This window comes from Poromitra crassiceps (assembly GCF_964638095.1).
Source record: "Poromitra crassiceps genome assembly, chromosome: 15".
Lineage (NCBI taxonomy): Eukaryota > Metazoa > Chordata > Actinopteri > Beryciformes > Melamphaidae > Poromitra > Poromitra crassiceps.
The window spans coordinates 2706929-2730835 of NC_139634.1; the positions used below are offsets into that span (position 1 = coordinate 2706929).

The following is a 23907-nucleotide window of genomic DNA, read 5'->3' on the forward strand; positions in this document are numbered from 1 at the left end:
TTTGCATAATAGATTACGGGTGGAACACACTTTGAAACATGCAGCATAAATAAGACCAGAATCGCAAAAGCTTCATCAAAGCTCTCAGAACCCCAAGAAACGAGCGAGCCCATCCACCTTGCCTAGCGGCCGCCAGCAGACAGGCACAGCAGCAGCAAAGCAGTGAGCCTGGTGACGCGAGGTTACAGCAGCAACAGAAACGAGCTTGTGACACGCCCGCTGCAGCCAAGAAGAACACACACGGAGGGAGGAGTTTGAAGGAGAGGGGTGTTTCCTGCTGTTATGGAGGAAATTACTGTTCAAAACTATTGTTTAGATGTCTGACGTCTTACTGATGCCAAAAATGAATGGTTAAAGTGACTGTTCTATCGAATTTCACAAAAAGCCGTTTATCTCAGAATAAATTTTCAGACGCTGAAACCATGCTGTATTCAACTGCTAATGCTTACATAACTACTAACTCTACAAACTAACACTTTTAGACAGAGAAAGCACACATTCTATTAGTTCTTTTGAGATATTGTGTGTTCACAAAATCCTAACAGAAACAAATCCTCGGCTCTTGAAAGATGAGCCAGAATCCTCAAAAAAACCCTCTGGCAGAAGCTAACTACAGTATTGAAAAACGGCTGGCAGTGAATGTGTTAAAAGCGGTTTTGAATTGACTAGGGATTTGAAGTGGGGCAGATTGGTGCAGTCGCGGATGTGTTTTGGGAGTGAGTTCCAGAGGGAGGGGGCAGCTATGGAGAAGCCAGGTCCGGCGCTTGGTCCTGAGTGGTGGGGATAGGAGGTTAGCATCAGAGGAACAGAGGCTGCGGGAAGGAGTGTGGTGGTGGAGCAGGTCGGTGAGGTAGGAGGGGGCCTGGTTGTGGAGGGCTTTATGGGTGAGGAGAAGGACTTTGAACTGGATGTGTTGTGGGACAGGGAGCCAGTGGAGGTTCTGGACGGGGGTGATGTGATCACGGGAGCCTACCGTGCCTCGTCCTCTTCCTCCTTCCCCTCCTCCTGCTCATCACTAATTTCTACAGGCATTCAACAGGCACGTCATTCTGGGCAAGCTTTGGACGCTCCGGGTGCCAAAGTGCAACACAAACCGCTTGAAGCTTTCCTTTGTTCCAGCCTCCATTAAGTTGCTGAACCTTAAAAAACCTTAGAGCCTCCATGTTGTCACTGTTATGTGTTATCTGTTTTTGGTCCTGTATTAAGCCCTATGCGCTTCCATGTTAATGCTTCTACCTATGCGATGTGTTTATTGTTGATTGTATTGATTATTGTGTAATTGTTTTATACGAAGAAACGGTGTACCTGCCCATGACGAATTTCCCACCCGGTCACAAATAAAGTATAACTAACTATTAACTAACTAACATTCTTTATTGAAACAGACATCATGCATGCTCCTATCTGCATTTGCGGACACAAATATGAGCCAATATTTCCTCGACATTGCCTTGATAAGAAAGCAATGCAGCTTAAAATGTGTGTGGGCATTGGACAATAACACTCAGGACAGCGGAGAGAGGGGTGTGTGCGCGGCTTCTCCCATCTCTCCCACCTGGCACTGCTGCGTCAGGCTCTTCTCACTCGCTGATCAAAGGGAGTCGCCTACTAAACCCTCCTCATTGGATTTATTTGTGGTAAGCAAGCATTTTGGTTCACCTCGTAATATACCAGCGCTTTGACCTCCACTAACCTGACTGCATTTATGTTGTTGTTCAGAGTGACTTTTTTTCTCCACGCGGGTAAAAGGGGGTCTCCCTGCTACCAACACTTTCAAATTAACTGTAGAGACATTTACACTTCTTTGTCAGCGTTAATAGGCTATTGTTTGTGTGCATTGCTTGGTCGGGATTGTGCAGTCGGAATTCTAATCAATTATTCGTTAATTGCTCATTTGCATGCGGTGATCCAAGGGTGTAGGCCGGGTCCCCTTTAGTGAAGCCGTTGCATGTTAGATCGCCGCTCTGGCGGCAGGTGCCAGTATAGGTCACAAGGCCCGCCTCCCCATGTTAGTGGATGGGGAAATGGACAACCGAAATAATCACAGTACACGTCAGATAATTTTTTTCCAAAGGTGGTTTGTATCATTTTAGAAAATTTAGAGTATCATGCTAATGCCTGTGCAAGTGGTCATTTTTCTGATCAGTTTGTTTTTAAGTAGTTATTTGACATAAAGGGATGATTGACAGCTGTGGCAGCCAGTCTCAAGCAGTCATTGGCTGGACAGGCTCTTCATATTATAGAGCTTGCGTTAGTTTTACATAGACAAGACACAGTGCTGCTTTGATCTGTTTTCTACCAGACATATCGATGGACCGCAATAAAAAGGACATTGTTTTGAGAAAGGTGCGCGAGGAAGTAACGTTGGTTGGGGACTGAAGTAGTAAGTTCAGAAAACATGTGTTTTATTAGTTACTCCAGCTACGTTATCGGTTATTTTAATACACAATGGTTTTAATGGACGCAGGCTTGCATTAGCTGCTTGTGGTAACCGGCTGTTTTGCATTATTTGTCGGCTTAATATTACTATAACCAAACAACCGATAACGATAGCTGGAATAACACAATAATAGAGACATATTTTCAGAACTTACCAGGTTTTCCAACTGCCTGCATATGCCAGGAAATGTGTTTTATAACGTTAACTCCTAATGTTAAATCAGATTTTCGTACAGGCGTCATTTTGATAAACTGATCTCATAGTGGGAATCTTCCTGGTTACTTTTGGCGAGACAAAAAATATTACAACTTAAAGTGCCATATTTACAGAGCTAGACTGTATATAAATACACAACGCATTGTGCGCAAATCTAGAAACAGCAGCTCTACATAAGAAAGTTCAGAGGGGCGGGGACCTCACAGACCTACTGCGCAGAATCTGCTTCACTGATCTGGCAGGATTTCGGCTTCACTCGACCCCGCTGGGCGGAGATAGCCACGCTCTGTCCATATTTATTTATGTCGATGGCAGTGATGCGGTTACAGCTGGAGTCTGCGGTGGGCATGATGTGAGTGTATAACCAAGGTGATGCGATAACCACGACAGCCCTACCAGACATTATTACTAGACTGGACAAATAGGACAGACCTCTTTATATTCGATTTTAGTGCTTTAGAGTCACTGCATTATGTTACATGGAAGCTATTGAAATAAAACAGGAATTTTCCATAAAAGTATTAGAGCTACGTTGCGTCAACAGCTACAGAGAATACATTTGCTGTTATGTTACATTAGTTGGAAGGTTATCCACAGGAGGATTACTGTAACAATTCCGTTACAACAAAATCCCATGACTTTTCCAAAACCTTAAAGGATTTTACTCTCGACTCCAGGCCTGGAAAACAAGATTTTGAAATTCCATGACTTTTCCGGGTTTTCCATGACCCTGGGAACCCTGACTCGCAGATAAACTGATTATAGTTAGTCAATGGGTTCACCTGTACATCCACACCTGAAGGGGACAAACCAAAACCGCTTCTACTTTTTAAATACACGTTTAGAACCCAGGCTCTACCCAGTCAGCACTGCCTGGCGGGCTCCACCCGCCCAAGATGCTAAAGGGATGGAATCAAACAATGCTGTTAAATCACTCTTCATCAATAACATGTATTATGTACATTAAATCAACCACAACAATCAAAAGAGTAACATGACATTTTGAATTTTAGTTATTCCTCAATTTCTTTTGTTGGCATTTCAGGTGGCCAAAAAACGGTATATCATCATTCTTTATTACACACCAACTGGTACTGGCAGAGAAAGCTAGCATGCTAACTGGTGGTAAATTAAGTATTGGCTTGAATGAGAAATGTCAACAATGCTAACAAGCCTTTTTCCAGATAACAGCAAAATATGGAAGCTTTTGTTGAAAATGTCTACAATATACTATGGCTACGCGTAGAGAAGAAAATGGCTTGCTAAAATTCAAAATGTCTGAGCAACTGAACCAAATACGAGACAATTGAAATGAGGATTTAATACAGACAGTAGATAGACCCGTAGTTAGTTGTTGGTTAGAACATCCTCCTCCATCCAACAGTTTTCCATCAGCACAGAGAAGAGCCATACATTACTTAAGATTTGTGTAAACCTAAAAACAGGACAGCACATTGACACCTAACAACAAAACGATGTAATTGACTCGTTATACCACATTTCAGGTGGACTACAGTCGAGCGATATCCTAAACAAAATTGTAGGATCGTCTGTCTCTCTCTCTCTATCCTTCGCGTATCTCGAGAACCGTTGGTTGGATCGACTTCAAAGTGTGCCAAGCCGGACCTGACGGAGTGCAGTGCACTGTTTCTGTGCATTTTTGACCGGAAATGCGTTCAATATTAATAAATCTCTGCTCAATAACGACAACAACAAAACGAGTGCTCTCTAAAAGCCACAGGTGAAGGTGGGCGGCGCGACCAGGGCAGAACAGACAGCAGCACACACTCTGCGCTGTGTCCATAATAACCCGTCAAAGCAGTTTCAGTGCCATTTGATGCCTCTAGTGGACGACCATAAGTTTCAACACCATAGTGCCTTTCTGCCTTTTTATAGATGATGCACTTCTTTTTCAATGACTGGCACAAAATACAAAAATATTACAAAATTAGTATTTAAGAATATAGTTTCATACCATGAATAAATCTAGATCCTAGAATTTAGGTGTCAATGTGTCTTTGTCCTTATACATAAGGTTTGTTGAACTCTTGCGTAATATATGGCATGGGTGAAACAAGCATTAAATGTATGATTATGGAACATTGATTGGTGAAAGTAGAATCACTCTTGTTCACCAGAAAAACACCCAAAGACATTTGCATCATCACGGCGTTTGGAAAGGGAAGGTTAATAATCAAGAGGAGAGTCAGAATGTGTTGGCCAACATTAAGACAGTAGAATAGCAGAGAGCAGCCCTTTGAGCAGGGCAGCAAAGTTAGTAGTCAAATTCCCCAAGGACGTCTTTGCTTCTGCAAGACAGACCAATTGTATCAATTTCTCCGTTTTTATGTAATGCTCTTTTGGGGTGCCTCCTGGAACTAACACAATGCTGTGTGTTTTCATCATCACAACAAGAAGAAGCTCCTGGATTTTTTATTTTTATTTTTTTTTGTGATGGAAGCAAGTGCTTTCCAATTTGTTTTAAAACTTTAAAAAGGGCATTGGGGTGTGGGGTTAGGGGATAAAACAATAATAATCCTAATGATACTGAATAATGAATGAATATATAATGAGCAATTGGTGTCTGTAAAAAACGTCGCTTGGCTGTTGGCTACTAACCTTTCATGTTAGGCTTGGGTTTGTCAGTTTGCTTGCCTGTGGGGGTTTGTGCCTGCGGGCCCTGGCCCCCGGTGGTGGCCCCCTGCTGGGCTGCTTTCTGTTTCAGCATGGTCCAGTCAAACGTGTAGTCGTACTGGTGGTTCAGGGTCCTAAAACACATGATCAGATTCAATAAAACACATGAGCACAACATTATCATGATCAGATTCAATAAAACACATGAGCACAACATTATCATGATCAGATTCAACTAGAACATGCTACATTTCTTAATGAAAATGTAATGGCGCTTGCTGTCCTCGTGACGCCCCGGCCCGGGGTTACTCCGAGCCGATGGTGAGCAGGCAAGGCAGTGGAGAACCAGAGTGAAAAAAGAAGAGACGGACAGATGCAGATCAAAGGGCAAGCGCCGGCAAACAGGGCTGCAATCAGACCTTACTACGAGGCGCACACACACACACACACATCACAGCGGACACCAGAAACATGTTTAAATATACAGCAGCAGCATCCATTCACTGACAAATAGTCAGAATAACACACAATCACTGCTGCGCCACACATCTCTCTGCAAGTTGCCATCAGCGTCCACTGACAGACACACACACTGTCTGACCACAGGGGATGGGGTGGGTGCGATGACATCGTGCATTGGCGATGTCAAAGGGTGGCGATTGGACGATCTGACTGAGGTCAAGAACGCGCAACTCTATTACATTTAAAACATCCCTCAGAGTTACAGAACTAGTAGCATGGATTCAGGTGACAGAGGGAATCATTATCAGCTAACCCAGAGAAGCAGCTAATGTAGCTGTAACTAGTTACTATAGCCTATCCTGCACTAGGTTATCACGTTGCTCACATCGCCACTAGTGAAACTCCACTAGACTAAAAGGTCCTTAGACATCAGTGTTTTTTTCGTGCGATTAATTCGCACGTCAATATTATTTTCCCAACTTATATCAGTCAATGCAACCGTGCATACCAACGGCGAAGTTTCACTGAGCGTTATTTGCAGCGTTTATTTTTTCGAACCACGGTTGATTTTTCAGAAATTCGCTTCCGACGTGTACACATCTGTGGCTGTGATTGACAGGTGGGTCAAAACTCGCATCGCAATTCCGTGCTGTATATTCGCATCGCTCTTGATGTGTGAGGACCTTAACTTGGTAATGTTATTTCTGCGGAGATGCATGTTTATGGTCGAAATGACATGTGGTCGTCGAAAAAGCATCAACACCGCGCTGTCAGGGGGGAATACACCGAAAATAATAATGTTACTGCAGCCACATTTGAGCGTGTTTGGCTAACTTCATAAAGTAAGCATAAGCTAGTTGCTTACCTGCATCGCTCATGTTTGAGTCCACCCACTTTGCAGCAATATACATTAACTCTGGGTTTGGAGCTTTCTTACTGCGGCTGTCAGGCATTTTATGCTTGCAGTTCACTCTGCCATGGTTTCAGGGTTCCTAGTATAACGTATTCCGATTACATTGCTTGGTTTGCGTTTAGTTTTGGCTAACGTGGTCACTTGCGGTAGCATTAGCTGCAACTCGTAGATAGTAGCCTAAATGTTGGATAGGCTGTTCACAATGACAGCGATCCCTCGAACGTGTTATTTCCAATTCTCACAATAACAAACTTCTTCAGTGCAATGCTGTCATTAAGGGTAATTTAACGTTGGCGACAGATCTGCAACATGTTTTGTTGACATAGCCTATTGCAGAGCGCCTATTAGATCAGCTGGATAACGTGAGCCCTGATTAGATCAGCTGGATAACGTGAGCCCTGATTAGATCAGCTGGATAACGTGAGCCCTGACTATTAGATCAGCTGGATAACGTGAGCCCTGACTATTAGATCAGCTGGATAACGTGAGCCCTGACTATTAGATCAGCTGGATAACGTGAGCCCTGACTATTAGATCAGCTGGATAACGTGAGCCCTGACAATGTCGGCACAACATATCAAAACGGTGGTGGAAACGGTGGTGCGTTGAAAACAGGCAAGGGATCATGATGTTCAATCTGGAAACCGTAGCAAACAGTTTTCTGATTTATTGTGGCTTGAATACACCCCAGGAGAGTCATTTGGACGTTTGGTCAGAGATTTTCAAAATAAAAGCTTTCATTCAAACTCAATACAATACACAAATTGAAAATGTAGAAGATGATGTGTGTAGTAGGAGTGTGTGTAGTGTGAGTGTGTACTTTGTGTATAGTATGAGTATGTTTGTATACCTGAAGAGGATGCGGAACAGTTGGCGCAGGTACATGTAGTCTGGAGCCTCCTCAAAGCGTAAGCCACGGCAGTAGTTCAGATACATGGCAAACTCTGCTGGGAAACCCTGGACACAGACACACACACGCACACAGGTGTGAATTTGGACCATCTAAGTAGTGTTCATTTTGTCAGCTACTTTCTAGTTAGTCCTGTGTCAAATGTCCTTGTCAGTTTTGATCTTATTTAGTCAACCTCATCCTGATTTGATTTAGTCAAGTTTTAGTCGACTAAAAGTGAGTATTTTAGTCTCATCTTAGGCAAAGAAAAACCGAACTATTTTAGTCTAGTTTTAGTCAACCTCATCCTGTTTTTATTTAGTCATTTTAGTCTCACACTGCATCAAAGGATGACTTGTATGGTCCTTGCTGTGTGTTTAGGTTCTCACCTTACAGAGGACCTCCACAGGAGTGGACATCTTCTTCTCAGAGATCTTCTCGTATTTCTGCTTCTTTGTGGCAGCCTGAGGAGCATGTGGATTACATCATCAACTAGAACGACAACACCACGGAAATATGCCTCCACCAACAAGTGAGCAATCGACATCCATGTCTGTCCAGACATTGACATTTGAGCCAAATGTGAAGAAATTCCATCAAGGCGTTACTGAGATATCACGTTAAAAAAGCTAGAATAGCATTTGTGAGGTCACAGCGACCTTGAACTTTGACAACCAAAATGTAATCAGTTCATCCTTGAGTCCAAGTAGACGTTGGAGCTAAATGTGAAGAAATTTCGTCAAGGCATTACGAAGATATCGCATTAACAAGCTTGAAAATGGCATTCATGAGGTCAGTGACGTTGACCTTTGACCACCAAAATGTAATCAGTTCATCCTTGAGTCCAAGTGGACGTTTGAGCCAAATGTGACGAAATTAAGTCAAGGCGTTCCTGAGAGATCGTGTTAACGAGCTAGAAAATGGCGTCCGTGAGGTCACAGTGACCTTGAACTTTGACCACCAAAATGTAATCAATTCATCCTTAAGTCCAGTTGGTAGCTGCTACTGTAAGTGTTGATTGTAAAAATCATGTTGGTAGCCATGCTTTAGATTGGTGTTGTGGAGGTCAGCAGTAAAGTTTTTGCAGTGTACATTTCTTAGTGCTTGAGGCACCTATGGTACATTTTGAACTAGGTGATAATAAACATTAAATAGCATGTATTTAAAACTAGGCAGTGTGCCCGATTCCTAGCACTCGCCCGCCCTGCAGCTCGCCGAAGCTGGCCCTGCATCTCGCATACGCAGCTCGGCTGCTGCGTGGCCTTGCCTGCTCCATTGGCGCGCGGGTGTGTGTATCATCGTTGCGCCAACCAACACTGTTTTTAAAGGATGGCTTTACCGGTAATCAACCCACTTTGTAGCATTAATAATCTGGGTAATATAAGCACTTGGGCAGTTTACCTTCTCTCTCTGTTTTCCTCACGGAGATCTCCCATTTCCTCCTCTGGCAAAGCGCTCCGTTCTGATGCGTTTTACATCACAACACGTCACAACGGTGCTGCCGAAGTTGTGCTGGAGAGGCAGAATCTGCTCCGAGGGCGGCTGTTATTGTTTATTTTTTTAAGTATGCGCACATCCACGGAGAATCGCATGGAGAGCCTTAACAAGCCTTAATGACTTGCAGCTGGTGGGGGCGGAGTTTCTGCAGCCAGCGACAGGTGCATTTTTCTCCATGAGGTAAACCGAGAGAGAAGATAAAACACGGCCCACGTGCTTATATTACCGAGATTATATACATATACTGTATCTCGATACAAAGCCATCCTTTAACACCGGGAACTCACACCGGCAGGCGCCGTGAGCACAAACAAACGCACCCAGCAGCCAGGCAGCGCACACATAGACCGTGAGCTGCGGAGCCGATAGAGGCAGTTTTGTAAACAAGAAACTTTGTACACTTCGTAGCCTACATGTTTGTTTCTCTGTTTGGCTCATCGACATGTGGTTTGCAGTGTGTTAGTCACAGCGCTACTGTTGTCCGATATTCTTCGAGCCACTACACAGTGGCATGGGCACAGCCTGCCGAGAACGCACGTTTTAATATTATTGTTATTGATAATTGATCGTTAATTTTCCAGAATTTCAATTATGGAAATTTATACAAACGCCCATCCCCACTAGCGCCTCCTCTGGTCGGTTTGGACGCCGGTTCTGGGGGGAGAGGAACTGGGGGGAATAGCGTGATCCTCTCACGCGCTACGTCCTGCCGGTGAAAATCCTCGCTGTCAGGTGAAAAGAACCGGATGGCGACTGCACATGTATTGGAGGAAGCATGTGCTAGTCTACAACTCTCCCCAGATCGGCAGAGGGGGGTGGAGCAATGACCGGGACAACAGGGGGAATTGGCCAAGTAAAATTGGGAAGAAAATGGGAGGAAAATGGGGGCGGGGCAGGAGTTTACGCATCCCATAATAATCAGAAGAAATACCAAAATAAATGAATAAAATAAAAAGCGTGGCAATCGGAGACCTCAGCAGGATACCATAGTCTCATAAGCTTTAATGTCTCATACCTTTAATCCCTGCCAGGGCAGGCTGGTTCTGTTGAAGTACATCAGCACGTAGCCTAGCGACTCCATGTCGTCACGACGACTAGAACAAACACAGTTAGTTGTGAATTACACATGAAAGACAACAAGGAATCTTTGACATAATATACAGTGTAAATGGATATATTGCCCATGTACACCATGGATGTGGGCTTTGGGCGCAAACTGATTTCACCAAGTAACAGTTGTTCCTGGACTAACATTTCTTCCTAGTATGGGCTGGGAAAACTCCCCCGCGAACACATTTGATTGGTTGCCGCAATTGCTTCTTCCTGAAAACGTGCGGCAAACAGCAAACCGTGCACCCCAAAATAAATATTTTTATAATATTCATAAAACCTGAAATCGATCTTAATAAGGTGACGTGACAAACACCGACGCTCTCCCTCTCATCTTCCCGACATGCAGCCCTGGCTGCACCTGCGGCTTGTTAAGAGCTGACCCCCGCAGTAGTTAACGAGTTGTTATCTTGCGTCGGTGAAAGGCAGTCTAGAGACAACAATATGGACTGTCTATAAACCTGAAGTGTGCGCATGAAAGACATACATGTAAGCTGTGACACTTGTTGTGAATAATTATGTGTGAATAGACAAAATAAGAAATAAAAAGAATCCAGGCGGAGAAATGCCATTTTCGAAGTCAGCTCGTCAGCTAACGTTATGTATAGTATGCTCAGCCTTCCTTGGGTATGTTCTAGGCTAGGTGGTTGCCATTGTTGATGTAGCCAACAAGTGCAGAAGCATCAGACATTTTTTGGAGGTGGCAACTGGATTCTGGACTAAGCCTGCAGTCAGAGGTGTATAGCAGGGCTCCAGAGTGCGTATTTTTACACAAATTTTCCCATCTTAAAATCTTCCAGTAAGCCTAAATATTTTCATAACACGCACTGGTGCATCTTGGAATTTGTAGTGTCTTGTAGTCTTTCTCTCTCTCTCTCTCTCTCTACCACCCTGCTCTTGTGCCACAGCGTGCGGCTCTGTCAATCTGAATCGCTCACATAGAAAGACAGGGGAAATAGAAAAATAAAACATTTTCAATTGCTTCTGAGTGCTTTAGACTTGGGCAGAATGGTTTTACTTTGAAAATCCAACTGGAAGTCGTATCGTCCTTATCGCTAGTAGAACACAGGACATTATTTAGTCATCTGTTTGCCTAACATTATGTAATGCTGATGTGGTGGAAAATGTCCTTGAATTGACAGGTCATGATTGTCAACGTTCACGTTACTGTGATTAGTGACACATCCGTGAAATGAACCACAATCTTCAGTCGGATATTTCCAAAATAAAATGATTCTGCACAAGTCTAAAGCATCTTCTTTTGCTATTTCCCCATCTTTCTGTGTGTGCATGATGCAGGGGGAGAGATTGACAGGGTGCTGTGGCACGCACACACACACACACACACACACACACACACACACACACACACGATGCCTGGTGAGACAGCACTGTCATCCTCTGAAACGCACTGCACAGGGCGGCTGAGTGATGCGCTCCTTAAAGTGGAAATTCGTTCACTAGCAACACATTTTTGTTCTGAGCTTTTAAAATTTGTTTCTGCTGATTTTTTTTTACCCTAAATCCAACGTGTGTAGTTCAATAATTCGTTTGAGAATTGTGAGTATCGATTTTTTTCCCTGCCGGCATTTCCCCCTTTTGATCAATGTGTGCAGCTCCTAAGCAGTATACTGTATATCTGAGGAATGTTTTTGTTTAGTGTGCTGGAGGATTATTTTTGTTGTTAACAAGCTATATGTATGTATGTGTGTGAGTGTGAGTACACAGACCTCTGTTCGATGCCCAGGTGAGCGTTGATGGAGGCGTAGCGGGCGGTCCCGGTCAGGTTCTTGTCTTCTCTGTAGGGGATGTGCTGCCGTGTTCGGTTGTCTCGGTACTTCTTGGCCAAACCAAAGTCAATAAGGAACAACTGACAGAGAGACAGAGAGAGACAACATGGTGTTTGCCGTCAGTGGGACCTTCCCATAAAAATGTGCAATACTGATGATACAATTTTGTACTGTATTGTAGTTAATGCACATTCTGCTATCAAGTCCCTTCAAGACTGCTTTGTTGATTTACAAGTGGCATTTGCTAACCATAAATTAGTTTTAAATGCAGACAAATTTAAATTCATGTTTTTCGGTAGAGCTAAAAATATTGATTATGATAATCACACTCCCTACTAACAATCAGTCTTGGACTATGGTGGCATATATATGGGTCTGGCTATGAAGCAATCTATGGTCTCTTGTAAGGGCTGGGCATACTGTAGTATGAATGACACAACAATAAAATATTACCTTACCTATATCTATCTATCTACAGTATATAAAATGGGCTTAGGGCAATCTCTGTTTCCATTTTTGTACCCCTGATGATGTCATAGGAGGCATTGTGGCATCACTGATGAGATAAGATGATTTTGCTCTTATGACATCACTAATGTCATAAGAGCAAAATCATGACATCACTGATGATGTCATAGGGCTGCAGTGCGAGCCTAGTAATCGAGTGTGTGTATGCCTACGGTAGTTTTATACATGCATGCTTCAGCTGCGACTCTGAAGCCTTTAGATACTATCTATCACTCTAAGATTCATCATGTGTGATAACTATAATACTCATAATTGTGACCTGTATGCTAAGGTTTGGTGGCCCCCTCTCTCTCTGAAAGGCACTGGGTTATCTTTATTTATAAGGCCCTTACTGGTCTTTCACCCTCTTACATCACTTCTTTACCAATCTGGGAACCCAGAGTCTATTTCGGCACGTACATAGACTCTGGGACAGCCATAGCTTTTTTTAGGCTTCCTGTACAGCGCGGATCTTCCGCCCGGGACTTCCACTTCCGAGCAACGCTGCCTTTTAAAAACATACATTGCGTTGCTTTTATTTTGTCTTGCTTATATATTCATTAGTGTTCACTATATATATATATTATATATATATATATATTCATTAGCGTTCACTATATATATATATATTATATATATATATTCATTAGCGTTCACTATATATATATATTATATATATATATATTCATTAGCGTTCGGGACCGGAACTCTTACATTCGCCGGTACAACAACAGAGCACTGCGCAGAGGCAGAAGTCCTGGGCGCAAGATTCGCGCTGTACAGGAAGCCAAAATAAAGAGTACGGCCCAGAGTTCCCAGATTGCTTCTTTACTGTCTTTTAATGTGGGCCCTATTGAACAAGCTCAAATGCTTGGATCACGCTGCAGGTGCCAGCTGCTATTAGTGAAGTTGGAAAATCCAGTTTTTCTCACTGTGGACCTGCTACCTGGAATAACATACAGACCAGTCTAAAGTGTGCGTATTTTTTTATCCTTAGGACATTTTACATTTCTAATCTCTACTTATTTCACTTCCGTCTGTTCTTCTTTTGATTGATCTCTATTATGGTTCTTGGCACCTAGGATCATTTGCCTATGTTTTTGTCTCTGTACTTTACTATTTAAATTATTTATTTCGTATTTTGAATTATTATTAAGATTTATTGATCCCCTAGGGGAAATATAATGGATGTGGGTAATAAACTTCTAGGGGTGGGAATCTCTAGGCACCTCACAATTCGATTCCGATTCAGAGGGCTACGATGCGATGATGAAACGATTATGGATGCATCTTTTTTCAATACATGATTTATTTTTTCTCACGGTGTGATTACTTTTTAAATTGCATTATGCGTATGGAACATTGTTTGACTGCAGTGTGTCCAGCTCACATCAGCCCCAGGCACAGACTGTAATAGGCCCTATAGCAGGCAGTTAGCTTCTGGCTCAAGCTAACGTTAGTATCCACTTCCTGGCAGCCAACACAAGCCAAAACATGACCAAACATGCCATAATAACATCCGCTAATTCATCCAGAATCCATCCGGGCGCCTCGAGGCTGATCTGGCTGAAACATTGTCCAGGTTGCCGTTTTCAAGTGACTTTCATCAGCTAACATTGACTGTATGGTGCACGTGGGCCAGCTCGAGCACATGCTGCAGTTACTCTGAACGGCCACCGGTGTCAGTAAGAGTCAGAAGTTACGGAACGGGGCTTTAAATAAAGGTTGAATGAATTAATGTATTTTTATGATTAGCTGAGTTTTGAAAGGGGTTTCATGGATCCCAGTGTTACTGAACTTATTCTAGCCATAACTTTCTGCATTAAAAAAATAACTTTTGGACTGACAAGGTCCTTGTGACAACATCAACATGTACAAAAAATTGATTAACAAACAAACTCCCTTAAGAAATGCAGTGAGTCAGCATCAGCTGTCATGCAGGTAGAAGCAGCAGACTTCCAGGTGTGTTGAGTCAGGGTACTCTACAGCCTGCATTACAACAGCCAACGCAAGATGGCTCCAGCCCTAGTTAGGCCCCGCCCTCTGTCAATCACACATCCAAACAATGTGCAATGCAAAGCCACAGGTCACCAGCAGCAAGAAGACGTTTTAAGGTTAGATTGTTTGGTCATGTCTCATTTCTCTCGCTCTTCGCTGCATGTCGTTAAGGTTAGATTGTTTGGTCATGTCACAGTGACTTTGAACGTTGACCACCAAAATCGAACCAGTTCATCCTTGAGTCCAAGTGGAAGTTTGAGCTAAGCTTGAATGGGCATTGCTGAGATGATTTGTTAACGAGCATTAGACGGCTGTCCAAGCCAAAAACATAATGCCGCCCTCAGGTCAAGGCTATCGCCGACGGAGGCATACAAATCTAACTGGGATGCCCTCAATTTCCCTGGGGCCCACTCAAATGACCACCTGTGGGTCACAGGGACTCACTACATTAGAAACCTATTTACATTAATGTGATACAAGGTAGCAAACACACCTGGGTAACTACATACTCAGTAGTGCAAGAAAAAAAGCTATAATCAAAACGCTAATGGTAAGTAAATCATGCCAAAGCGACATTCAAAACACTAATAACTAAATCAGGGTCAAACCATGCACACTACTTATTTTGGGCCCCTCATTTAAATACAACTCAAAAGCCTACAACAACAAGGCAGGGTTACAGTCCACGTTGGAGCAATCATCAGCCAATCAGCCATGTCAGCCAATCATGGAAGCACAGCATCCAGACGCAGGGTAGTAAGATAGGATCAGCACTGATAAGATGGCCATGCCTATATTATAGCTTCATCCAGTATCATCCAACCAGTCTACAGACCCTGCACCTCCACACACTGTCTTGTTCCATTGTCTGTCGTTACTAGGGGTGCAACCATCCAGCCATCTAAATGGATGTAATGATTCATTGTCTAATAATTATATAATTAATATATACTGTGTATATATATATATATATATATATATATATATATATATATATATATATATATACACACACATATACATATACTGTACACACACACAGTATATGGTTAGGTTCACCACTCTCAACTCTCACAAACATTAAGCCATGGCTAATGTTAAATGAATGTGAGTCATACGGTCCAAACCTGCATAAGTTACATTTCAGATATCATCCTTTAGCTTGAAATAGAAATGATTTAAAGTCACCCCCCACCAACCTTCAACTTTTCCGCTTACTGGCTGCTAATGTTATGAATTAGTATTGGTAAATTTCAGGCAACTGACAGTTCACTTCAAACAACTGGTTATGTGCGTCCATGTCCATATTGTTAGTGCTAAACAACAGCTTTTTTAGATATCCAACTGGGTCACTAGTTACAGTGTAGGAAATCATTTTATCCCTTGCTGATTTTGTAAGTTTGCCCACTGACAAAGAAATAAACAGTCTATAATTGTAATGGTAGGTTTATTTTAACAGTGAGACAGTATATACAGTATATAAGAAATTCAGAAAATCACACCAAATAAAAGTTATAAATTGATTTGCATTTGATTGAGTGAAATAAGTATTTGATCCCCGTCCAACCAGCAAGAATTCTGGCTCCCACAGACCGTTTAGATCAGCGGTTCTCAAATGGGGTTCCAGGGGGTCCCCAGCCCAAAGGGGGGTAATTTATTTTCGCTATAATTCCATTCATAAGTAACACAATGACTATTTTGGTCATGGGTTTTATACACTTTCTGTAATAAAACATATAAAAGCATCAATCTTATTATCATATGGGGGTCCGTGGGACAAAATCCTATCAAATGGGGGTCCGTGGTCTAATTTTTGTCAGTTTAGGGGTCCTTCATGTGAAAGAATTTGAGAACCACTGGTTTAGATTAGTCCTCTCGTTTTAAGAAAGGACTCCTAATCTCAACTCTTTACCTGTGTAAAAGACACCTGTCTCAACTCGTTACCTGTGTAAAAGACACCTGTCCACAGAATCAATCAATCAGATTCCAACCTCTCCACCATGGGCAAGACCAAAAAGCTGTCCAAGGATGTCAGGGACAAGATTGCAGACCTGCACAAGGCTGGAATGGGCTACAAGACCATCGGCAAGAAGCTTGGTGAGAAGGAGACAACTGTGTGATTATTCGAAAATGGAAGAAACACAAAATGACCATCAATCGCCCTCGGTCTGGGGCTCCACGCAAGATCTCGCCTTGTGGGGTATCAATGATCCTAAAAAAGGTGAGGGATCAGCCCAGAACTGCACGGGAGGAACATATGGCTCATTTCCACCACATATAACAGCACAGTACAACTCTACTCTTACTTGGCCTTACTCGCCTCGACCTGATAAGACTGTTTGCTTCCACCGCAAGTTTACGCGCATCCGCCCACAACTGGTCGTCAATGCGACCGCTAGTGATGCCACGGTGTGGTCATTTTCACACCGGGTAATAAACACGTGACAATACCGGTGTTACCGGTAACATCGTATAAATATATATAATATAATATAATATAAAATATTAAAATAATATAAAAAAAATAATAATAATCCTCAGCTGTCCTCAAGGTCCAGTCAGTCAGCTCCTCTCCGCTGCTGTGTTAGCTTGGACGCTCACAGTCACAACACTGGCTGCCTCACAATACTTGGCTGCATCCAACTCGAGACAACTTTTCAGACCCTCCTGGAGACAATCTTTCTCAGAAGAGACTAACGTTAGTGACAAATCTGGAGACTTTTTCTGACATGGGATTAACATTACCAGCAAGCAGCAGTAAGCAGGCAATGACGATAGCTGGGTAAGTCCCACTAGCATCGATGCTAAGTTAGCAAAGTACAGGGTGAGCGCAGCTGAAGCACATGGCTAATTAATATGGATGTTAACGTCCATATTAATTAGCCATGTGCTTCAGTTGCGATTCGCTCGCTCCATGATGAGACTAGCTACAGGTTAGTCACCAATGCAAGCGTGGTAGGGATGTCAGGTTAACCACAGAGAATAGTTTGGAGCGGTTACGTTTGTCGGCCTATAAATTAGGCTACTTTGCACACAGTCCTTTCTACCCCATGTTTCTCCCCCAGTCAGTCAGCCCCTCCCATCCCTGCTGCTGCGCGCTGTTGTGAGCGCTGTCTGTCAGCCTCACATAACGTTAAACACTGGGGACAGATCTCCTGTCTGTCAGCCTCACATAACGTTAAACACTGAGGACAGATCTCCTCCTGGAGAAAAGAAACTAACATTAGCCACAAATCTGGGGATTTTTTCTGGCCATGGGATTAACGTGACCAGCAAGCAGCAGTAAGCCAGGCAATGACGATAGCTGAGAAGCACGTGCTTTTATCACAGCTAAGTCATAAATGCTAACTATAACCATCAATGTTCGCGGAGGTTTAGCTAACATATTAGCATCAATGCTAGGGGGGATTTAGCTCTGTTAAAACTGTCTTACCTACATGTGTATGAAGGGGGATTGTGTTCACAACATGTACAACTATCGTTACTTGCTGGTATGTCTAACCAGAGAGATACGAGGAACAGTACAGCCACACTCAGACAGCCAGGATAGGAGGGAGCGCTTGTAATATACACCAGCGCAGCTGAGCGCATGCTGAAACTGTCACGAGCGGGTGGAGTCGAAGGTGTTACTGGTGGGCATGTTATGTAATCAGTGTATGCCTCACCACCGTGTAACACCGGTAACACCTAATATCGCGGCAAGCCTAGCGACCGCATATCTATGCTATAACGTACAACATTAAAATTAAATCCATACATGGAACTTTTAAACTGGTTATGAAATACTGGTGCCGCTATACAGGGCCAAAGACGGGGGTTACGCTACGCGGAGAAGGGAAGGCACTACCCCGGCGGCCACTCACCAGGAAAAGCTGCGGTTTCGCTAAACCCCCGCCTTCGGGCCTAGCGGAGCCGACGTAACACAACTACAAGGGCTTCCAGAGCAGCGGACTTTTTCTCTCTCTACACAATTGAAAACCACCGTCATGTTAAAGATGCAATATGTAAACTTAAGTAAGATTATTACATTAAATTATCTAAAAATTTGTCATACACTTTTTGTTGTCGTCTACTTCCATTATTTTAAATGTTTTCAACAATGTTACAACCCAGAAAAATCCTCTTCTATTCAAAGACACGGAGCATTTCACATGAACGAGTGTAGATGGACTTCATCGCCTCTATCCCGAAAACGCTGATAAAAGGAACCAAGGAGAAACATTCCTACTGAAGGAGGAGCGGGGACACAAAACACCAGCGCACAACTCGCACTCAGGACCTTGCTCCCCCCCCTTCCGCGATAGCAAGCTAACGCGGCTAATGCTGCCATCCCACAATTCCTTGCGGCTGTGGAGTCTTCAACACATAACCTTTGTCATTGTTTTGAGAGAGGTTTCAGGAGAGTGACTACCGGTACTTATACCAAAATAGGCTATATATCACAATCTATTGGGAGGAACCAAGCAATTCTATGCAAAACCAAAGATTCAACACCCCCATATAGCCGGAATGGAATGATCCTTGTTTCATAACGACATTTTGCGACTATTCGACTGTGAGATAGGCTTCAAATCAGGCTCCTTCGAACAAATCGCCAACTATTTGGGGTCACCCCCAGCATTTAGCGACACGTCCGACGCATGCTCTAGCTTCCAGCGTGTGTTGCACAACTTGTTAATGTTTACAGAAGAAAAGATGGCTGCCACCGGTAAAAAATAAGTCCTAACATCTTGTCCCTAACATGGAACACACATGACAGAAAGACTTTCAGGTTAAATTCAGGAGGGAAACTCAGACGTAGGGATGTAATGCGGGAGTGGGAGTGTAACATGTAAACGGAAATGTGAATGGAATATTCTATAAGGAACTCATCTGAACATCATCTAAATGCTCTTATTTTGAATAAGACCCAACAGTCGGATTATTGCAGTCCATATCAACGTAATCAGAGTGATAAGCTATCACTGTGATAAACTTTGGTTTTAGCTCTATTTTTGTGGACGTATACTGTATAAAGCCGCTACCTGAGAACCAAGCCATGCATTGCAGATTCACCTGGTGCTCAGACCATTGTCAGGCCAAAGATCTCGTGACAGAGATAGGAAGTGTCTTATCTTTCAGCAAGGATGAAAAGAGTTGACATCCCCTCTTGTTGCAGCTGAATATGAATGGAATTCCGCTAGTCAACTAGAAATGTTAGAAGGAAAGCTGAGGAACAAGGATGCTTTTCTCTGCCAGCATGATAAAGTGCAGACTGGATGCAGGTATACATTGGTATGATGAGGGCCAGGTGGCTGCTGGTGGTCCGGATAAGTCTGAACAAGTGTAGTTATGGGGCATTCCTTTTGTATTGGGAACTAGGAATATCCCAGTTGAGTGACGTCACACCCGAGTTGACCACGTTCCGTTAATACAGTGGGGAAACCAGCCAGGGTTAGCTCTAGCAAGGGTAGCCATTGTTAGCAATAACAACTGATAAACAACGTATTTCGCTGTATAGTACGCATACAGACACTGTAGCAACATGTCCACAGATAGAAGTTAGACAGTACTCTGTGTGTGACTTATTTAATGAGACACAATTAAGACAGGAGAACAATAAACAGTATTTACTACAACTTTAACTACTATTGAAGCGCGGACCTGCCATCTTGGATTTTGAGGTCGACTGGGGGCTAGTGAGGCTCCCCTGAGATCAGCGGAAGAAATCCGTGGGCAGGGGGCGTTCCTGACCGTTGAACTGTGAGATTCCTAGTTCCCAGTACAAATGGAATGGCCCATTAGGTATGGTAGCAAAGCGACAACTGCTGTTGTGAGGTAACTGGTGTTGTGGTAAAGGTCATAGGTCACACCTGGTTTAATCCTGAGAAAGATGGGTCCTGAGCAGAGCTAACAGCCAAGCTTCGTTTCCTCTTCCCCACTGACGAGTCTAAACACTAGAGCAGACAGACGAGGGGCAGGGGTCAACAACAACACAGCCTCTAGCCATATTAAAGTCGAGCTGAAATGAAAAATGACTTAACTATTGTAGATCACATCCCTGGTCATAGAGCGCACCTATTTAACAATGTATGCCCCCCAAAAAATCACAAAAAATTCAATCAAAAATGTCTTTGGGTTTTCACATCAAAATTCAACCATATTGTCTTCATTTATAATGAAATCTACAGTGTGCTTACGTCGGCATTTACCACTCAATTTCAACCAATAATATCATGACATGACAGCTGTCAATTAATCTCCAACTGTCATTCTCCGGCAACTGTGCGGTGCTGACGCAGAGCTAACGTTAAATAGCTAAGATTTTTCTGCGTGGGGGAAGGGGGGAGGCACAAACATGCACGGCCTCACTCCCAGGACCAAATAATCGTCCTCTCCCTCGTCTCTGCCCCCGGCAGCTCGAGGGGGAACGTCTGCCTGCTCTGGTAACAGGGGAGAGGGAAGGAGTCCTCCACAACTGAATGGAGGCTAATGTTAGCGGGGCTAGCATCCAACTCATCGCTGTCAGACTCCATATTGGTTTATTCTGATGCTAGTGACGCACCCACTTTCCAATGATCCAATCAAACTCCCCAAATGTTTTGTCCCCCCTCTCTAGCAGTCTGTTGTCCAATCAAATTCCTCTAAATCTCTGGTCCCGCCTCCAATCAACGTTTCACTCAGAAATACGTCACAATATGGAAGTTAAATACTCTGGAATGCCATTTCAGCTCGACTTTAAGTCACATTTAGCATGGGTACAACCAGCACTTCTGGTTGTACCCTCAAGGTTGACTCCCTTTCACACAACTAATTCTGCTGTCCATCTAGGATCAGCACGTCTTTTTGTACATCCAGAGCTGATCTACACAGATGTGCTTTACAATTCTTGTGGCACAGAGGTGATCTTCCGGGCTCTTGGATCTAGCAGAAACCAGGTGGAATAGGATTCTTCTGGAAACATCAACTCTGTGCCAAAAAGAGCCTACATAATCTGTCTTAGTTTGCCTCCATAGACGTGGCGTTGTTGAGTTGAAGTTCATGTCTGACAGCAGCAATAAAGGCCAGAGCAGACAGGCAACACCACGGCTCAGAAAAAGCCTGTGAGGAAGAGGAGAGGCTGGGGCAGGGGGAGGGAGAGAGCCCATGGCTGTCCTCTGTCCACCACTATCAGAATAGGGTACAGTTTCTATAGATTAGTGCTACCACAAGTTACCACTATCAGAATAGAGGAGACAGTTTCTATAGATTAGTGCTACCACAAGTTACCACTATCAGAATAGAGGGCACAGTTTCTATAGATCACTGCTACCACAAGTTACCACTATCAGAATAGAGGGCACAGTTTCTATAGATCACTGCTACCACAAGTTACCACTATCAGAATAGGTAGAGGACAGCTTCTATGCATTACTGCTACCACAAGTTAGCACTATCAGAATAGAGGGGACAGCTTCTATGGATTACTGCTACCACAAGTTACCACTATCAGAATAGAGGGGGCACAGCTTAGATAGATTACTGCTACCACAAGTTACCACTATCAGAATAGGTAGAGGACAGTTTAGATAGATTACTGCTACCACAAATTACCACTATCATAATAGAGGGGACAGCTTCTATGGATTACTGCTACCACAAGTTACCACTATCAGAACAGGTAGAGGACAGTTTAGATAGATTACTGCTACCACAAATTACCACTATCAGAATAGAGGGGGCACAGCTTATAACTTTTTTACATCATAAGTCCCACTAGTACATGTATTTTTTGTTACCCAGGAAAGCAGCAGGGGGCAGCAGCAGCCGCATCGCCTTTTAAACTTTTAGATAACACTCTCAACCTGTGTTTCTCCACCACTGCAGGCTGTCTCTTCCCCTCTTTTTTCCCTTCTTCTCTCACTGCTGTCCAGACGCAGTGTCAGGCCACCAGCCAAAACAAAACGGAAACTAAAAATTTCAAACTAATGTCATTTAAACAAGTAAATAGCCTCACTGATGACTTGATGCAGTCTATGCACCTGGGGCTGGTTCTGTGTGGGGTGCACTCGTGCATGACGAGAGACACTTTCTCTCTGCATTTTCCGTCAATGTAAAGTAGTTCACTGTTAAGAAAGTCGAATTTCAGCCTGTGGGAATCACTGAATCTCACGCTCACGCTGGAAAAGGGGCGGTAAATCAGGAGGAGTAACAAGGTCGGAAAATCACGGGTTGGACCACCGCCAAGATATATATCGTCAGCCGCAGCAGAGCCACCGCGGAAAAACCCACCTCACTTGCAGGGTCACTCTATTAGCTAAACGGGCCGGCTTGGAAACTTTTAGACTGAAGAAAATGCCACTAGTTTGTGGATATTAGTGGGATTTCTGGCCAGTCTAAAAAGGGCTTTAGATCACACATGGGCAAAATACAGCCCTCTGGCCCGCGATGGAATACTAATTTAAAAAAAAAAAAAAAGTATGAATAAGTGTCCAAATGTTCATGTCATTCTGGCCAATACTCCACTTCTGTTATAACATTTCAGTCTGGAATATGGAATAGGCTATCTTTCAATAATCTTTATGACTAAAAGGCTAAAAGTAATCTCATGTTTAAGAAATGACTGTTCTACAGTCATTTCTTGCAGCCCTGGGGCTAAATGCTGCCCCAGGGGGGGACTCAAAGAAAAACGAAACGAACCCCCAAAAACTCAATAAAAGGCAGAATTATGTTAATAAATCTCATCTGCTACAGCCCTTGGATTTGTATCACTATTATATCAGGAGATTAACAAGAAATTACCAATCACAAAAGAGAGGGTTACAAATAGGGAGACTCCTGTGAAAATCGTTGTTGGCAGATATAATTCTCCAATGTGTGGCCCTTCACTTACTTGATGTAAGTCTGTATGGCCCTCAGGAAAAAAATGTTACCCACGGCTGCTTTAGATAGATTACTGCTACCACAAGTTACCACTATCAGAATAGAGAGAGTACATCTTAGATAGATTACTGCTACCACAAGTTACCACTATCAGAATAGAGAGAGTACATCTTAGATAGATTACTGCTACCACAAGTTACCACTATCAGAATAGAGAGAGTACATCTTAGATAGATTACTGCTACCACAAGTTACCACTATCAGAATAGAGAGAGTACATCTTAGATAGATTACTGCTACCACAAGTTACCACTATCAGAATAGAGAGAGTACATCTTAGATAGATTACCGTACTGCTACCACAAGTTACCACTATCACAATAGATAGGACAATTTAGATAGATTACTGCTACCACAAGTTACCACTATCACAATAGATAGGACAACTTAGATAGATTACTGCTACCACAAGTTACCACTATCACAATAGATAGGACAGTTTAGATAGATTACGGCTACCACAAGTTACCACTATCAGAATAGAGAGAGTACATCTTAGATAGATTACTGCTACCACAAGTTACCACTATCAGAATAGAGAGAGTACATC

General features: G+C 43.1%; 1 protein-coding gene across 2 annotated transcripts in view; it reads right to left on the reverse strand.

Moving 5' to 3' along the window:
* Nucleotides 1-23907, reverse strand: part of csnk1a1 (casein kinase 1, alpha 1) — a 65460-nt gene that overhangs the window by 18561 nt on the left and 22992 nt on the right. The window contains exons 5-9 of one of the 2 annotated variants that reach the window (XM_083652402.1): nucleotides 11892-12031; nucleotides 10067-10145; nucleotides 7944-8018; nucleotides 7516-7622; nucleotides 5312-5424 (exon numbers count right to left, since the gene is read on the reverse strand). In XM_083652402.1, the coding sequence (XP_083508528.1) occupies nucleotides 5312-5424; nucleotides 7516-7622; nucleotides 7944-8018; nucleotides 10067-10145; nucleotides 11892-12031 (514 nt within the window). Of the gene's footprint in view, nucleotides 1-5275; nucleotides 5425-7515; nucleotides 7623-7943; nucleotides 8019-10066; nucleotides 10146-11891; nucleotides 12032-23907 lie in introns of both variants that reach the window. The other variant, XM_083652401.1, reaches the window with a different exon arrangement.